A 19261-nucleotide genomic window follows, 5' to 3' on the forward strand; every position below is an offset into this window, starting at 1 on the left:
GCCAGGTGGCAGTGAGCTGCCCTTTCCAGGGCAGTCAGTGCTATTCATCCTGTATTGTATGCAACCTCCAGATTTAAATAACAAAATCGTTTCATTCTACATATCCATGAGAAATGCTGACTCCTCAGATAGCCATAAACAGGAATAGGGGAGTGCTCCAAATTAGAAAAAGTATAATTCATTTTTCACTTGCCTTTTCCTTTTGTCCTTGCAGGTGTGCCTGCAGGACTTTTGTTGGTGGGGACAATTTTGACTTGCATTGAGTTACTGTCTCCTGGGCATGAGGCTGGGGAGGTGGTTATCTCTTCCACTGAGGCCAAAGCTTCCATAAATCCATCTTCTTCTGAATAAGCAGAAAAAAGAAAGAGAAAAAGAAACAGAAAATAAACAGCATAAAAGATTTTAATTTTAGATAGCTGGTGAGAGTAATATCCTCAGGCAGAATGAGTGTGAATTGATGGTTATAGAGAAGGAGTATCTAAGAGGAAAATTGAAAAAGCAGAGTATCCACACTGGTCATTTATGCACATCTCTTGCCTTTCACTAAAAAAGGACTGTTGTTAACTATGATCAATTTAACTGCTGATTGTTTGGGGGGTTTTTTAAAATTTTTTTTTATGTACTGAGACAAAGAGCTTTGCAGGTGCTAAAAATCATGTTGTTTGCTGCTTAGTCAGCTGTACTGAGAGATAAAGTAGAGGTGAGATGTCATTTGCTGAGTAAATTTCCTTAAAAGCATCTGTTCACCTGAAGTTTCTATAACTGAGAGTAACATCAGTGAAAGAAGGAAATTATTTGATTGATGCAGAGCTGGGTGACTGAAGGGTTTACTGGGTTTACAAGGAAATACTGAGGGAAAATAAGTTGAAAAATAATTCTTTTCAGGAGATTCTTTATCCTAAAAATTAATCTGATATTTGTCTTTAGATTATCTGACACTTTATTGTAGATCAGGAAAGTTTTGTTGAATTTGGAGGTACTTAAAATATTATTCTTTTAAAACCTTTTTAAAATAAACTAATTTGTGAATGAAAACACTTATCGGATGGATTAATATTCTTTTCTAAATGTCAATGTGAACAATGTGGCATTTCACAAAATAAATGTATTTAAAATACTAATGGGCATGTGTTTTCATATTTTTAAAGCTTTCCTTTTGAATTCTTTGGCTGAATTTCTTGATTGGACTAAACTCAAATTCATTAAGCCTGTCCCTCTGATGTTCTGGTTTTAGTATGTGTTGAAAATAACCTGTCAGAGGATAAGAGAACAGATTAAAAGAAATTAAAGTACTGCTAAGAACACAGCAACGCCCATGAAAGGTGGCAGAAAGGGATCAGTAGTCACACACTTGTTTTGAAATCTCAGCAAGGTGCACATTTTATGCTACTTTCTTTGGGAGTGGAATGTTGAAATGAAAGTGATTCCTGCTGGATGTAAAAAAAAATAAAACCAGAGTTTGGGAAATTCTACGCTTAGCTAAGAATAGATATCACAAATAAACTCCTGGGGGCCATGCAGACCTGCTATACACAGATTTTCTGGTACATTCAAATTAATGTAGGAGAGCATTTAGTGATTTTGACCAGTGCTTAGTACAGCAATGCTGAATTCATTGGGGTGGGAGACAGGGATATTTTTCAGACAGTGTAATCAGAGACAAAAAATGACTGCTTTCTACTTTCTATATGCAGTTTTCTCTGACATTTTTCTGGTGGATTTCAGCCTGCCTGGATAATCATTTCTATACAAAAGGGGCCAGAGGAAACTTCCAGATCCACCACGGTGCTCCATTTCCAGCTGTGCCTACTGGTGAGGCTGTGCTCAAAGCACAGACACCTGCAAGAGCTGGAACAGGTTTTAGACTGGAGAGAGTTCCATGAAATTATCTGTAATAAAGGAGGAGGCAAAATCAAAATAAACCCTTCTGGCAGCAAATGCTGTGAATGTAATTTACAGAAACAACCATTATATCATTAAACCTCTTTCAGAAAGACTTGGATGAGGAGTGCAAATGAGTGGCTGGAGGCAAGGAGCAGCTCATGCTTCTCAGCCAGGTTTTATTGTTTGTGTATCTGCTATCTGACCCTGATCTAAATTTGATTCTCTGGCAGCCCTGCTGCTACCATGCACAGAGTTTTAACTGTGATGCTTTTAGATGAAGAATTGCTGTGTCAGTCAAAGAAAGAGGAAAACTGAGGGTCACTGACCTTTTATTGAGCGGATGGGGGCAGCAGGAGCTGTGCCTCTGTGGTCCCTTGAGGTAACTGTACAAAAACCAGAGACATCATGGGAGTGACCTGCCAGCTGAATTTCTGCCATGCATTTTTGAAATTACTTTGACTTAAAGCATTATAAATTTTAACCAAACAGCCTGGATTTATTAAGATGGTAATTAGGAGAAGCAAAGTGTTTTGCTGAAGGATGTTCAAGTCAGCAGAAGAAATATTATCCAGAAATCCTGTGCTGAAGATTTTTGACTGTGACACCAGAGAGCTTCATAAATGAAAATCCATCTTCACCTGTAGTCAAGAGTGCCAAATTTGTCAACAAATTTAATGACTCTTACCTCTGGCTTTGGAAATTGCCAAGACTCTGTCACGGGGCTCAAAAGAAACCACTGTTGAAAATAGAAAATATAAACTCAGGAAAGACATTGCCAGCACAGTTATGAACAGTCAGGCTGCTGAAAAGAGCTTTTTCTGAAAACAGGAAGGTACAGACATATCATGGGGAGATATTTGCCTATTTTTCTCAGTGGTGTATTGATGGTTACAGACAAAATGATACTCATAAATTAATCTCATTGCATGCAAATAATGTGCATAGCACTAACACAGGATTCTGTGATTCTATGAAAGAAGTGTAAATATGGCTGAATTGGGAAATTCAATATTAAGTCTATTTGACAGACAAATAGATTAAACAGGGTTAGGTCTGGCATCCCAGTGTTGAGCACAGAGGATGCTGGGTTCCTTGTGGACATCTTGTGTTTGCCTGCACTGAGAGTCAGGTATGGATGGGCAGCCATAAGTCCAAATACTTCTCTGACCTCTAACTTGTTTTCTTTACCTGATAAAATTATTTTCATTTGTCAGCTGCCTTTTGATGTATTATAAAAATAGCTATCAAATGATCTAAAAAATCATCTCCACATTTTTTTCTGTGTTGTTAGGCTGTTGTGATGTGAAGAATAACTTGTTTGCCTCTGAATGAGTTTCTCGGTGATATTTAGCTTTGGTTTAATGAAGCTTCCACATTAGTCAATGTTGAAGATTCTTTGGGCTTAAACAGGAAGACAACTGGTTAAATAGTAAGTGGTTCTCCAAATGTTTCCTTCAAAGACTGATTAGATACATTATCTGTATTGTTTTCAGCTTTCTAAAATTCCTAATACAGGTTTTTGTTCATTGGTAATGCTTGGAACCTTATGATGGACTGTGCCTCAATAGGGAGCAGGAGAAGTTGTTTTTTCAGGAAGTAAAAGATTGCTTCAGAAGTGCAAATACAGGAGCTCTCATTCCTTCAGGAGTTCTGTTTTCTATTACAAAGTGTCCCAGAAGCAGATAGGAAAACATGAACCAACACAGGAGCTGCTGCTAGGTGAGAATGCAAAATATTGTAAGGAACTACTTTGATAATACAGGAGAGCTATGAAGGAACAGCCAGCACTTACATTCAGCATAAAGCCTTTTCAGGTACTTACACTTGTGCATGTGCTGCTATTTAAAAATATAAACACCAAATAAACCCACAAACCCTTAAATGTCAGAAACATTGGTTTTTAAAAACAAAAAAAAAATTCCATGTGGTTTTTATTATTCTAGAGTCATACTTAGAGCAATGGCACACACAGAGGAGCACACTGAAGCTTGAAATCAAGTTCTTAGGTTCTCAAAAAAATCCAATTTTCCATCTCTCCCTGTGCAAGCTGGTCTAGTGGAAAGTGTCCCTGCCCACAGCAGGGGCTTTGGAATGAGATGATCCTTAAGGGTTCCAACACAAACCACTCTGTGATTTTCTGGGTTAAGCAGTGGCCTGGTTGCTCATATCCAGTGCATGTTGCTTCTGTGCTTGGCAGGTATGGGGTCTATGAACAGAGAATCATGGAATCATCAGGAGAGGAGGAGACTTTCAGATCCCCCAACCCAGCTGTCAGCCCAGCCCTGCCCCTGTAACCCCTGAACCACCAAACCACATTGCCCAGCACCAAATCCAGGTGCTCTTAAACACCTGCAGGGGTGGTGACTCCACCACCTCCCTGGGCAGCCTATTCCAATGTCTGAGCACCTGAACAGTGAAAAAATTCTTATTAATATCTCATCTGAATCTCCCCTGCCTCATCTTAAGGACATTTCTCTGATTGTTTCCCTGCAGGCACAGTAGAAAAGGCCAATGTCCACCTCACCACACCCTCCTCTCAGGTGGTTTTAGAGAACAGTGAGGTTCCCCTGAGCCTGCTCTTCTCAATACTAAACAAACCCATCTGCCTCAGCCACTCCTCATAAAAAATGTTCTCCAGTCCTCTCACAAGCCTTGTTACCCTTCTCTGGACACACCCCAGCACCTCAATGTCCTTTTAAAAGTGAGGGGCCCAGAACTGAGCACAGCACTGAAGGTGCAGCCTCATGATGCTGAGGGGTGATCCCTGCCCTGGTCCTGCTGGTCACACTGCTGCCGACACAGGCCAAGATGCCACTGGCCTCCTGGGACACCTGGGCACACTCTGGCTCCTACTGAGGCAGCTGTGCACCAGCACTGCCAGCCCATTCTCCAAACAGCTCTGATGCCACTTCTCCCTTAACAGCAGTGGCTTTGCGTGTGATGGAGCCACAAAACAAGAGTGCAGCAGCTAAACTGGGTAAGAGTCCAGGACTGGTCTCCCTCTCTACTGCATATCTCGGCCCTCTCTCACAAGGTGTCCCTGAGGGCTTTGGGTGCTTCTGTCCCTGGCCTCTCATGTGGCAGTGCTACCATGCAGGCCAGAGAACAGACTCTCACTGGAGCAGTCAGAATCTGTTTGCAAATACCCACTCCTCATAACACAGCCATTGATTGCAGCAGAAAAAAAAAAGACTGTCATGAGAACCACTTGGCCTTGTGGTTTAGAGACACCAAGGAGGCTGCAGAGTGAGGAGGTTTCAGCCTGGATTTCATTGGTACAAATAAATAAACTAAAAACTGGTGGCTTTTTGGCACCAACCATGCTCAGAAGTTCCTCATGCTGCTGCTTGATCTTAATTAAGTCAATATCTTTTAAAGACAAGAAATATGCAGTTGGCTGTGGGTCCAGTGGCTGGACCATCTCTGCCAAACAGCTCACCTGCTCCAACCTGTGTTCCCAGGGGGAAAAGGATGTTTTGATGAAAACAGGTTTTGTTGTAGCCCTTGGGAAACTCACTGTAAACACTGGTTAAACACATTACATGCACAAATTGAAAAATTGCACCTTCCCATTCAATCTTGAGCTCCATCACCAAAACATTACATCTAGTTTTACATCAGTCCTTTTAGAAGGGTGGAAAGAAAGCAAATATCCTCTCAGATTTTGGGAGCTGCAAGCAGGGCTTTTGTCACTCTGAGTTGCAAACCTTCTTCCACAGATGCAGTCACAGCTGGTGTTCCATCAATCCCTTGATGAACCAATTCTGGAAAAAAAAAATTTACTTGTGGCTTAGGGTGATCCCTAGACTGTATCCTGGAATAACATGATCAGAGTCGTCAAAAAGGAACTTATTTCTAAATATTATTATGATTACAGCAGCAGTATTAAAATATTACTTTAGTATTTATATCCTGCTTATACTAAATTCTCTTGAGCTACATACAGTTTAATAATAAAAAATAATCCCAAAGAGTTTCAACCTCAACAAGAGAAATCAGCTGTCAGTCAGCATTCTTTAAATTTCTATTTCTTCAGCTTATTTTTCTGAGTATAAGTTGGTCTCAATTTGATACATTCCAGACAGAGAATTACAGAGGTGACCTACCCTCCATGCGTCGTGTTGTCAGCTCTCTCTTGCTGGTTGTTTCTGAAAGATAAAGGTCTCTCATAAAGTGCGAGAAGGGGATTTTTTTCACTGTTTGATCCGAATAGCACAAATCAGGAGTCCATTGAATGTATTCCTATTAAAGATTTAGTCAAATACATGCCCATTTCACACAATTTTTCACTGTAATAAAGAATCTACTAAAATGCTTTGCCTATGGATTCATCAGATAGGGTTATTTTTTTCCCAAAGTCAGAGCTGGACAGAACAGCTACACAGAAGTATTATAACATGAGTGAACATTAAGTGAAAATGTTAAAATGTTTCATTCAGAATTGCTTTTTTTTTTCCTCCTCATCAAGAAATATAATCAGGCACCTAAAATTAGCAGAGGCATCCAGTGAACAAAATGGAATCTCTTTATCACCAGTGATAAAATCAGCATGATTTTCCTGTTAGCAAAGATGAATTTCCCCTTTATTTTTAGTGTGTTGGATCTACCATACTGCATATCAGAGATATCTGATCCCAGGGAAAGACTGCTGTCTTAAATGGCTTTGATGCAAACCTTCCTGGGGCATTTTCTTCTCCCTTGCTGCATTCAGGAGGGTGTGCACACATTTAGAGTGTGACACAGGTGTGTGTCTCTCTGTCTGTCTGTCTGTCCTTAGCACTGGAGGCTGGGACTGTGACCCAAAACATCAGAAAAGCCAATGCTGCTTTTCTCACATCTCCCTAAGCTTGGGGACCCAGAGCTCCTGCCTCTGCCATGCTCTGATTGCAATCCATAAGAATGAAGTTTTTAATCCAGGCCTGCTCCCAGGGGCAGGCACTTGGTCTTGCAGGGCTGTGATTTCAGCTACAGAACACAGAACAGTGTGTGACCACAGGGATGAACCTCCCCTTCCTCCTCAGCAGGGCTTTTCCTTCCAGAATGGAAGCCAAGTGACAGACCAGAGCAAGCCTGTTTTTGCTTTCCCAGTCACTTTTTGAATGGTTCAAGGGAAGATTTGGGTTAGCAATATTTCCAGCATTTCCTGCTAGTGACATCATCACAAGTATCACTCATTCATTCCAGGTGACAGAAGCTTCCTGAAGAAAAAAATTTCTTCGCATCTAACTGGAATTTCCCTGTTGCAGTGGTGTTCCTTGCACCCTGTGCAGCTCCTGGAAGAGTCTGGCAGCATCTTCTCTCCACACCCCACTCAGTACTGAGAACTGCAAAAAGATCTCCCCCAAACCTTCTCCTATTTCCTCATGGGCTCCAGCCCCCTCCCCATCTCAGAGACCCCTCCTGGCCCTGCTCCAGGACAGCAATCAGTCTGCCACCACCTTCTCTCCTGGTATTCACCCAAGGAGCAGTAGGTGGACAGGACACATGAAACAGAGACCAGATTTATGGCAGGAAAGCACCCAGCTCCTGCTTCATTCTCGTTGGGTCACATTTGGTGCCAGCAGAAAATCTGGCAGGAGGGGCAGTCGCTCAGATCCCTGCAATTACCTGTAACTGGAGATGGGCAGGAGGAGACATCCAGCCCATTCAAGGAGGAGTTGATCTGTGCTTTCACAAAGCATTCAATGGCATCTTTGTCACAGGTGCAGAGGAACTGTTCACAGGGATCCACAGACTCTGGAAATAAAACAAAAATCCAAACAAGGCGCTATTGAAAAATCTTTTCCATCTTCTGCTTTTTCCTCCCTGTAAGGTTTGTGTCTGTATTTCATTAGTCCAAACCTATTTATACTGTGCTTCTCCATGCAAAACGTGGACAAGTTTCATAGTCCAACTCTTGTTTTAAAGACCAGTTGATGCAGCCTGGCGTGGCTGTCAATAAATTATTGCCTCTTTGCTTGTGTCTGCAGAGCATTGAGGACTACAGAGCAAGGCTCTAGTTTTTCCATGGAAAACTTAATCCAGCTGATACTGTGTTTAACATTTCACAGACTTCATCAAAATATTCCTCCTAACTCCACGAAGTCACAATCCACAATCCAAGCCTTTCCTGGATGTGTGATTTGCTCCTTATAAAGGATCAGAGAACCTTAGAACAGCTTGGATTGGAAGGTGTGTTAAACCTCATGCCATTCCCTCCCTGCCATGGCAGGGACACCTTCCACTATCCCAGGTTGCTCAAAGCCCCATCCAGCCTGGCCTTGAACTCTTCCAGGGATGAGGCATCCACAACTTCTCTGGGCAACTTGTGCCAGTGCCTCACTGCCCTCAAAGTTAAAAATTTCCTCCTAACACAAAGGATATGAAACAGTTCCCCATGAAATATTATTTTATCTCTTCAAAATTTCCTACCTTTCAGAGTTTAAAGAAACATTGACTTTTCATAGCTTCTATTTTGGATTTGTGATGGGGACTATATAGAAAGAGCTTAAAAAGCATTATTAATGCTTAAATGCACTTGGACAATTAGAGATTGGCCTAAATAACAAAAATAGTTTTAATTTGAAATAAGAAATGGAAATTGGATCAGATTGTTGCTTAAATAGGATGTAAGGGTATTAGTCTGGAGATTCTGCTCTTCTTTGCTGGTATCTTCAAACCATGTTCTAGCATATAGTCTTTTCTGAGAGCCAAAACTTGATGAAAAATTATATTACAAGTTATTAGGCATTAAAGAACCCCACTGCACTCTTGTCAGGCCTGTACCAGCACTGCATGGAATAGCTCCTGTTATAACACATGATTTCTGCCCTCACTGGTAATAGAGCTGTAGCTAAGGAGTGTGTGTGACCCTCTGAACAATGAATTTGATCCCTCAAAGTGCAGAAAAATCAGGCCTTGATGCCTCAGAAGACTGTTTTTCAGGTCTCTCCTCAGCATCTGCTGCAATTCTGATGTGTGGAGACATCTCAAGCAATGCTTAGTGATCTTGTAAAGTAAGGGAAATCCCAGGAGGAGGCTGCCTGGTGGAGCAGCTCTGGGAAGTGGAGGGGGTTTCTGATGAATTTGTCTGTGACTTTTGGTAGATAGACCAGAACAAACTTCTGGTGGCAGTGAGGCTCCAGTGTCAAGCTCTTTTGACAGGTCAATCTCACCACAGGTCAGGTTTTTAGCAGAGCAGCTGACATCTGCAGAAATCTTTGACGGGTCCCACGTGCACTCCATCTCCAGCGCTTCCTCGTAGCATTTGCGGTGCTGGAAGCAGCATCTTGAAGAGGAAATAACAGAGAGGTCAAACCATTCAGTTGGATCCCCAGACAAAAGAAAGGCCGAGTGCTCCCTCTCCCTGAGTCAGAGTGGCAGGATAACCATGGCTGCATGCAAAACTCCATGGTGGGAGCAGGTCTGACTGCTGTGGGTAACCAACATTTCAGTCCTGCTGTGTTTCCTGGGTGCTTGCAAGGACTTTACAGGCACTTCATATAAGAAATCCACTACCAGTGCACAAATACCTCCCCTCAGCACTGTCAGCTCACTGACAAGTAAAGCCTCACAAGTCAGCCCCAGAGATCTTGGATCCAGTCCAGTCCCAGCCTTCCTCACTGCGGATTTGGAGAACTAAACTGAACCCGGCACTCATGGAGGGTTAATGGCTCTGCAATGTGAATTCCTGTGTCTCATTGGGACTACATAAATACATGCAGCTTTATCCTCTATTTCTTGTACTTCTATTCAACAATCACAATTGAAATGCACTATTTAGCCATGGGAAAGGGCCACATAATATTTTTCTCACACTGGAGTAAAAGTTTTCTCCTGCCAGTACACATCACAGTCAGTCAGAAACCTTGTGTTTTCCTGCACTTCTGCTGTCCTGCCAAACTCAAATTGCCTACAGGGCCACTTTAGCTTTGAGTAGGAATAAAAAGTCAACTAAACCAACAAGCTCTTCTTCAGTCCTCTCCTTTCTTCAGTTCTTTGTACAGATAAATCATCTCCACAACATCTCTGTGCACTGACACCAGCTCTAAATGAAACACCAAGTAAAACAGTCATCATTTACCCCAAGAAAAATTGTTACATAGATTAAACAGTCTTCTTGTTAAATTCAGACCGAAATACCCTCATTTCAGAGAAATGGACTCAAAACACAGCTCTGTTATTGAGTTGCATTTGTCCTGGACAATGCTGAAGGCAAGGACAACACAAATATCCAAACCCAGCATCTGCTGCCAGCTCCTTTCTAGGGAGCCCTTCTATACATGCTACACATGCACTCCTTCACCTCCTACATGTAGAAAGAATTTAATATTAAATCATTGATTGTATCAATAAATAATTATCACAATATTTTACTTGTCTTCACAAGCAAAGAAGGAGTCCAAGAAATGTATCTAGAAAAGGTGAGGGCAAATAGCATTTAGCAGAAAGGCCTGATGGATACTCTGCACCACAAATTCTGTCCCTTGTTCCAGGGATGAGGCCGAAATCTGTGAGCTCCATCAGGAAAAGGGTTTTGAGCACCTAACTTGTGATGTCTCAACACTCTCCTGACTCTCCCTGAGGTGTGGTGAGGTGTTAGCATCTAAAAGCTCCTCTAACTGCATAAGAAGTCTCACACAAACTCTCTGCACTTCTTGTTTGTTTAGAGATTCACGATTACATCAACATTTGCTGTAACAGTTAATCCAAAAAATTCACTTAGTTTCCCTTTGCAAGCAGGGAAGGGATTGTTTCCCTGTCATTGCAAGACATGGATTGTCTTCTGGGCCTGCTTCTCTTTCACAAAGTTTATGGAGGCTCCTAATTTAGATATGACAATGAGGTACTCTGGGAAATGGGAAAAGGTTGCTCTTACAGGCACTAGTACTTTCCCATGCCTTAAAAACCTGCTGTGAGGCACTGAGTCCTTTTCTATGGAACAGAAATGGCACAGGCAAGCCCCAAGATTTGCAAAACTATTTTCTAAGAAATAAAATCAATGAAAAAAAAAATGCAACACCTGGGAACTGTCTCTGGGAGAGACAGGTTTGGAGGCTCCCTTGAACTAAGAGCACATCTCTGTCAGTGGCAAAGCAATAATCAGTCTCTGTTTGCTGCACACGGCAGTAGGAATTCTGTGCTGGTAGGGAAACCTCACCCCAGGGCTGCAAAACAATTTGTAAATACAAACTGCCTGTGTGGGTCATTCTCAGGACAAACCTGCTGATGGATGTTTCTGCATTTTCTGGGTTTGTGCTGCTCTGCACTAAAATGAAACTGAGTGAAGCAAAAGCCCAGGTGCTCAGCTCTTGGGTATCATTGAACTGACTCAAGCTCCCGTTTCAGGATGTCATCACAATTGTTCAAAAAACCTTTCACAGAGAAGTTCCATGGCTTGTTTCCAGTAGCAGGGTTAGATCTCCATTTTCCCAGCCATCCCATGATGCAGAGTGGATGGATTAATTTCCATCTATCTATAGGCTTAGCCCTTTCTGAGCCATTGCTGTCTTCACTCAGGGAATGAATACATTGCATTGTTGGAAAACCCATTTCCTTCACATGGATGTAGCTTGTTTCTCTTTGAATCTCCTTTCACATCTCCTGCTGATATAATTAAACAACTATTTGATTGTCCTGGCCTGAGATTACATTTTCTCTCACTGGAGCCAGATGGTGTGGGTCTTACTTACCCCCAGATAAATCTGTCTTTTTATTACTGATTTTAACTAATTTATACAGGTGTTATGCTTTGGGTAATCAGATCATGAGGGCATTTACTGCCAGTCAGGGCAGAAAAGGACCTCTCATGGCTATGACTTACTCATCAGCTTCATCCACGGGGAGCCCTTCCATCTCAAACCGGCAAGAGCAGCCATAGTCTTCAAAATCCCTGGGACAAAACCCAGTAACACACTTCATTTTGTTCACAAAGTTGAGAAGGGCAGGGAAGTTGGTGAAGATGGACTGTAACCAGGTGAAGTGAGAGCCCAGGCAGTCTGGAAGGAGAACAGCCATAAAACACCTGGTGAGTGAAGGTGGGGCAGGTGTGGGTGACACACGGGTGACGTTTGTGTGAGCACAGAGCCCAGACAAGGCAGTGACATCGGGCAGTGCCTGGCACTCAGCAGTGCTCAGTGTTACAGTGGTCCTTGGGGAGATCTGCATCCACAAAAATCCCTCTTTCATCTTAGTAAATATACAAAAACAACCCCACAGGATTTCTATTCAGAGCTAAAGTACAACTGGAACAGATACGTACCAAAAAATAATGCAACACTTTCCACATTTTGGAAGACTCCATTGAAGAGTGTGGCATTGTCTAAATGAAAAAATAAACAAACCATGCTTACTTAAAAAAAAAATAAAAAATTACAGTAATTGTCCCCAGACTTCCCTTGGTCTCACTTCAGTTGTTAAACCATTTTGAGATGAGTTCCCAGCTATTTGCTTAAACTTCTCTGTGATGGTTCTGGAGTACAAGGATTCCCACTGCCATGCAATATTGCAGAAAGTAAATCTTAAACCTTTCTTACTCAAGAATCTCTCAGGTGTGTTAAGCAGCTCTGGCAGGAATGCTGGAGGCTCCCGTTCTTGGCCACCTACCTCAGCAAATAAATTTGAGAAGAAAAACATTTAAACATAAAAAAACCAAAAAAACCAAACCAAACCAAAACAAACAAACAAAAAGCAACAAAAAAAACCCCAAACAAACAAAAAAAGCCCCAAAACAAAAAAGGCAAAACAAAATAAGAAACCCCTAAAACTAAAAAAATAAAAACAACAAAAAAAAGAAAAAAAACAAAGAAAAAAACAAACAAAAAAAAAACCTCAAAAAGATAACAATAAACCAGCAATATATATTTCATTGTGACATTCTGCAGGCATTTTTAATATCTTCATACACTGGTAAGCTGATTTATCAAAGACATGAAGTACTTGCTCAGCTCCATCCCCACCCTGGGAAGCCCAGAATTGTACTGGTGTGAACTGGTGTGGACTGGTAATTCACACCCGCTTCAGGCCAAAACCCAGTCTCTGTTGAACAGGTATTGCTGCTGAGGATGAGTTAACTCTGCTCTTCCTGTTCCCATCTGAACAGTAGCCCTTTCTGGGACAAATTAGTAGAATTATATAAAATTGGTTTAGTGCCCACCTATGCCCCAAATACTCTGTATCCCTGTGCTACAATGTGAAGCTGGGTTATTGAAGTGATTTGGTTTTTCTGAGTCCATCTTGGCTATTGACTTTTTTCTCATTGTCTCTCTTCCTATAACTCTTCATATTTTAAGTTAATTATCTTTTCTTCCTTTTGAAGATGACATGGTAGATTTGGTATCTTTTCAACTCTTCCATTTTTAATGTTGGCCAAATCCTGAATTAGAGTAAAATATAATATTTGTTCTCTCTCTTCCCATTTTTCACTTGTTTTTTAACTCCGCATGATTTCAGAAAACAGTGTATTACTTTGGATTTATTTAACTTTGGCTTTTTAAAAGTAAAGTAAAGTAAGTAAAGGATATTTGCTATATAGAATCTATATATAGAATCTATATATTTAAAAGTGAAAAACCCCATAGTGCTAAATGCATGGCATAATTTACGTCTTAGAATAACTGGCATTAGGAAAGCAGTCCTTTTTCTCTAAAAAAAATCTGGGAAAGAGCTGACAGTTCTCTTGCTCATCTGTTACATTTTCCTGCAATAAATATAGATGTAAAAGAGTAAAGCAGAGTAGTGGAGTTTTAGATAGGGGGCTTAACTCTGTGTTTAACAAAGAATTAGGAAAAATAGGATTTTTTTTAAGATCATATATAAGTGCTTTCCAGGATGCCCACAACTTTTGTGATGTGAACAAGATTTTCATGGTAATAGTCAAATCCTCCCAGCAATTAATATCTCAAGTTCAGTTGCAGAATATGGAGGAAGGATTGGGTGAGTCAGGAAGAGGTGCTTCCTCCTGTATTATTCTTTTTCCTGAAATTCTTGGTCACAACGAGAAGCTTTTAGATAAAGAGTAATCCGTCAAAAGTGTCCTTCTCTGTAGCAGGACTAAGGGGAGCAAATTGCTTTCCACAAACCAGAAAAAGTCTCCCAAATAAACGCTGGTCTTTTCACAGAACTGGAACAAGTCTGTTGAAAGCTTCATTGCCCTGAGGAATTCAGCTTCAGGCAAAATAATGGCATGCCTTGCAAAAAATCAGCATTGAACGCTATATTTGTACACATGCTTGCTAAAGAAAATCTAACCCTTATTTTCTGGCTTAAAGCCTGTATTTCCTCAGCAATGACAAACATCACCTGGGCCAGGTTCTGTCAAGTGCAACTGGAGCTAGGTTTGACACACTGGCTCAAACTAAGTGTTGACGAAGAGCCATTAATTATTTTGTCCTTTCATCAAAATGTTTGGAAAACATGAAAATGCCACAGATTTGAAATGAGTCAGAGGAGAAAATTGACAAAACCATATTCCGGGGGTACTGGAAGCTGTGACTGCTCCACTATCCTTCACCTGCAATTAGTTATTCTGAGCAAACTGAACTGTGTACACCCAATTAACACATAAATGTTTGAAGTTCCCCTGGAGAGGAATGTCTGTTCAGCAGTTTGGTAAATCATTGGCTCTTCTAATCCACTAATTACAAAGAAAAACTTTTCTAATTGTCACCAAGTCTAGATCAATGAACCAACGTTAGCTAACAAGATTGCTTATTTTTGATTAAATTGGGAGGTGTAAGGAATAAGGAGAAAATACTTTCTGGAGTAATTATTCTCTTTTCATCTTTAGGTATCATGTATTTGGAAATACTGTCCTATGTCATTCCCTGTGGCAGCAGTGAAAGATTTCACTACAAAAATCAATCCTTTCAATCTCAGAAGACCCTGGGGATGCCAACTTGTCTCACCTTTCTCCAAAACCTGTTAAAAAATTCAGTATGTTTTGAGGAGGCTTTTATGATACATCAGCTCTTGGGCTTTTCCATTGTACACCTTATCCGTGGAATTTATTTTAATGTTCAGTTACATATAATATTGTTTCTGGACCTCATTTGTGTTTTTCCTACCTGACAACAGTTTTCTGAAATGTTATATAAAATAAAGCCCATCAAAAAACATCAGTGCACCTCCGGTTGTCTTTTTCAGCCATGGCTCACTAAAATGTCCTAATACAGGGCATGGATGCTCTCCTTATAATCCTTGGGATGCAAAAACCTCGACTATGCCAGAAAAAGTCAGGGTGCAGCAAACCCAACCTATTTGATTTATTCATGGTAAATCACATTAATTCCTCTCAAGGCTACTATTTCATGCACAAATATTTGCTTCAGTCTCAAAGCAGAGATCAGCAGAATAAATCCCACAGAAATATAAATCAATAATCCTCCCCAAACCTAAACGTGGTAACACTTTAAACATTCATGTTCTGATTGTATTTAGCTAAGGGGAATGAAACTAAACACTCTTGCACAGCCCTTTAAGTTTTGGAGGATTTTTTTTTTCAAATGTTTTGTCAGAAAAATGTATGAATGTCCAGATATTTTTGAGTGCAGTATCAATATAAAAATACACATTTTTAAAATAAATAGGTAGTGCAGGTATTTGGGCATTTGCTGTCACTGCAGTGGGAAATGTGAATATTCTCTCTGACTTCTCTCTATATAGTAGATGCATTAAGGTTCAGCTTCATAATTATAGCCTGTATGTTTTGTGTTAGTCCTGTTTGGTTTCTGAACTGCAATACAAGCAACTGGTGAAGTTGATGAATGTCAGTGAAGAATTTTTCTATTCTGGGATCCTGAATTTTCTCTTCCCTTTAGAAATATCCCCATGGATTGACCAGAAATGGTGATAGACATTCCGAGAGTCCTTCTGTTGCACATCATAACTCTTACTGACATTCCTACCCAGTGCAGAGACTGCAGAAATTTGAGATGTTTGCCCATCTCTGACTCAGGAAGTTCATTCACTCATGACAATAAAATATAAAGAGTTATATGAAGAAAAAGCTATTCATACTAAAATTCAAAAGAGGAGCCTTAGGTGCACATGGGTTCTATTTCAGGATGTACTGAATGGTTTGGAGAATTAAGACAATAGAAATGTATTTAATGAGTAGAATCTCTTTATATGAAACTTATAAATTTGGAGTCCTAATGGCTTAAATAATGACAAAGTGCTAGCAAAAAGAAGTTGAAATTTTTTTTGGTTGTATTTTTAACCCCTCTACATATTATGTTGTTTCACTATAAGTCCTGAGAAAAATACTTTATAAGTATTTAATAAAGAAATGTCTTCAAGTGCATTTGGGTTTTGAACACCAAAATGTGAGCAGTTTCTAAGGGACTGTTTCCAAATACTCATACTTAAAATAGTATTTTGACATGTCAAATAATCATAAAAATACATTGCCACTTACCACTGTACACCACCATGGACATAGACACCAGCAGAATTACAATCATATTTTTGTTTAATCCAAAGACAAGAAAAAAGTCACACAGCAGACTGGTGAGCCTGGTGAGTTAAGTAAAATATTAAACAGAATGTTATCTCTTCAGTCTGGGAGTGGGAAGACACCATTTTGGGAAATCATTCTTTTGTAGCCTGGATATATTTCTGGCTGACAAAATTCAGTTTTTACCCTTATCATAGTAAATGTGCATATTACAGGAATGATGAGCCTTATATATCCTTATTTTAGCAATGTTGTCTAAAAGTCTGACTAACAATATTTATTTTGGTATTGCTTTGAGCCAACAGACTATGAAACTGCCATGCAACATAGAATGGTGCACTTGCAGTTTATTTTGTTTTGCAAACAGTTTTCACATCTTCCTTCATCTCATACAATGTTCAAACAATTCTTAGGTTTAAATGAAGATATTGTGAAATACTGTGTAAATGAAGTTATTCTGATGTTGCATCTATGGAATTCAGTTTATCCACAATCTATTATATTTGTTTCATATCACAAAAATTTGTAGTCAAACATTTATTCTAATCTATATTGAGACTCATCTAATATATCCTAATTTTTTCCTAATGAGAGATATGGTGTTATTTGCAGATCTTCAAGAAATGGGTATAAAATATTTATTTAAATGTGTTGCACTAGTATTCATTAAATGGAAGATGATAGATTGGGTTTTAATTGCAGTCACAAATTACTTTAAATTTAGAACAAGTAAGTCAGGCATAGGGCTTTTTACAGACAACTAAATGAACACGTATATATATCTATATATATATACACACACACATATATATATCTCAGTTTTCAAATACGTACCTGCTTATTATGGAATTCATCTCTATTAGAAAATCTTGTCATAATTCATCAGGAAGTGAGATTATAAATGTAACAGCTCTAAATATTTATAGTCTATTTTCCCAAATCTCTTGCCTATATTTTTTGTGTATTACTCCTAAGTCACAAATAGCTTATTCTACATTGTTTTCTTCTTGCTTCCCTTATTATAGACAACATCCAGAAAGACTTACCTTGAGGGATATTATCCCAAAGCAGCTGGATGGAAGACAAATGAATTCAGCAAAGCCAGTACTAACTTATTTATACCCACTTGGATATAGACCTCACCCATGTGATCCCTTCCTTTATCAAACCCACTTCAACATTTATTAATTAATTCCTCCATGAGATTCCTTGGAGTCATTATGCCCACAGTGTATTTGGTGATATGGCTCCAGCCATGTAAAGGATCTATACCGAGAAGTCTGTTCTGCAGGTGCCTCCACCATATCATAACTTTCCCTAATACTCCTGGCTGTAATTAAATAACAGTCATCCCATTGTTATTAATCACTCACAAAATCTCTTGGGCATGTGAATGTGGCTTTAATGGCTTAGCAAGAGGTAGTGTTTGGTGATGAAAGATGGGTGAGAGTTTACTCAGCTTTAAGCACTGGCATTCCTCAGGGTTGGGAAGTCTTCTTTAATCTATCCTCGGTGGCTCTGATCCAAGGCTGAGTGAAATGCAGGAGGAGGTTGGTTCAGTGAGCTTTGAGCCAGCTGCTTTTCATCAAGAAGGTGTGCTTTCTGCCAGGGACAGACACAGCTACCCCTCAAAGAGTCCATCAACAAACTGTCCACTGAAGTGCAGCATGAAGTGACAAGTCTGACAATTGGAAATTGTAAAAAATACTTACATGAGTTAAAGGCCCTTTGAGACCTACAAGGTTTTCAGGAAGGCCTTCACAGTCTCCTGTAAGATCTTCATGCTGATATCTGAGTTGGATGTGCCTGGGGAGGTGGTTGACAATGGGCTGGTCGGGCCCTAAGGGCAGTGGCCAGTGGCACAAAGTCTGTTTGGAAGCCAGTGCCTGGTGGTGCATTCCAGCAGCCAGTGCTGGATCCAGCCCTGCTTAGCATCTCCATGAATGACCTGGATGATGGGGCAGAATGGACCCTTGGCAGGCTGGCAGGTGACACTGAATGGGATGAGTGACTGGCATTTCAAAGGGTCATGCTACCATCCAGAAGGGCCTCAACAGGAGCTCCATGAAGCTCAACAAAAGTGCCAAGTCCTGCACCTGGAGAGGTGCAGCCTCATACACCAGTATGTGCTGCTGGCCACCCATCTGGGAAGGAGCTCACTAAAAAAGGACCTGGGTCCTGCTGGACACAGGGTTGAACAGGAGTTAAGAGGGGGGCCTTTGCAGCAGAGAAGGCTCAGGATGTCCTGCACTGGGCAAAGTGCTGCCTGCAGGTTGAAGGAGGGGCTCCTGCCCCTCTGCTCTGCACTGGTGAGGCCACACCTGCAGGGCTGTGTCCAGTTCTGGGCTTCCCACTATAGGACAGACATGGAAAAGCTTGGGACAGTTCAGAGAAGGGGCACAGAGATGATGAAGGGACTAGAACACCTCTCATGAGGAGGGGACAAGAGAGCTGTGACTCTTCACTAGAAGGGCCTTGCGGGGATCCCTTGGGGGGTCTCTCAATCCAATGAACACCCGAGGGGAGGGTGCAAAGGGAACAGAGCCAGCCTCTGTCCAGGGGTGCCCAGTGACCTGACAAGAGGCAATGGGCACAGACTGAGAGCTGCTGCAACAGGGTGAGATCTCCCATGGCATGGCAGTACCGTGGCCATGTTATGGCACTTTTTGAACTTTGTGAAGTTCTTGTTGGCCCCTTCCTTCAGCCTGTTGAGGTCCTTCTGGATAGCAGCATGTCTTATTCCCAGCACATGCTCACTGTATGGACATTCCTATTTATTCCATTGAGCTAACTTTCAATATCTGCTGAAATTGGTGCCACTCCAATCTATCCTGCTCTTTGACAAGACCAAAGTTCTTCTCTCATGCTATTGAGCTCATCAGTGAAATGTATTTTGGAAGAGAGCTGCTGCATCCCCCCTCTCCCTGGGGTCAGCATTGCTCA

The 19261-nt window shown here is 40.8% G+C and overlaps 1 protein-coding gene and 1 long non-coding RNA gene across 3 annotated transcripts; one reads left to right on the forward strand and one right to left on the reverse strand.

Annotated features, from left to right (window-relative positions):
* Positions 1 to 161: 161 nt before the first annotated feature.
* Positions 162 to 12516, reverse strand: LOC135285281 (otoconin-90-like). 2 transcript variants are annotated; one of them, XM_064397439.1, is made up of 10 exons: positions 12399 to 12516; positions 12125 to 12184; positions 11687 to 11861; positions 9039 to 9151; positions 7492 to 7620; positions 5991 to 6032; positions 5592 to 5648; positions 2570 to 2620; positions 2211 to 2267; positions 162 to 343 (listed from the first exon to the last, which is right to left on the reverse strand). In XM_064397439.1, the coding sequence occupies exons 1-10, from the start codon at positions 12496 to 12498 to the stop codon at positions 186 to 188; spliced, it is 942 nt and encodes a 313-aa protein (XP_064253509.1). In that variant the 5' UTR covers positions 12499 to 12516; the 3' UTR covers positions 162 to 185. The 2 variants fall into 2 exon arrangements, with proteins under 2 accessions (XP_064253509.1, XP_064253498.1); XM_064397428.1 differs by lacking the exons at positions 12125 to 12184; positions 12399 to 12516 and having other exon boundaries at positions 11687 to 12118.
* Positions 4580 to 15218, forward strand: LOC135285295 (uncharacterized). Its single transcript, XR_010350233.1, has 3 exons — positions 4580 to 4861; positions 11798 to 11890; positions 14651 to 15218. It is a non-coding gene; the product is annotated as an uncharacterized LOC135285295 (long non-coding RNA).
* The last annotated feature ends 4043 nt before the right edge of the window (positions 15219 to 19261 follow it).

Source organism: Passer domesticus, chromosome 1 (genome assembly GCF_036417665.1).
Source record: "Passer domesticus isolate bPasDom1 chromosome 1, bPasDom1.hap1, whole genome shotgun sequence".
In the NCBI taxonomy this organism is placed as follows: domain Eukaryota; kingdom Metazoa; phylum Chordata; class Aves; order Passeriformes; family Passeridae; genus Passer; species Passer domesticus.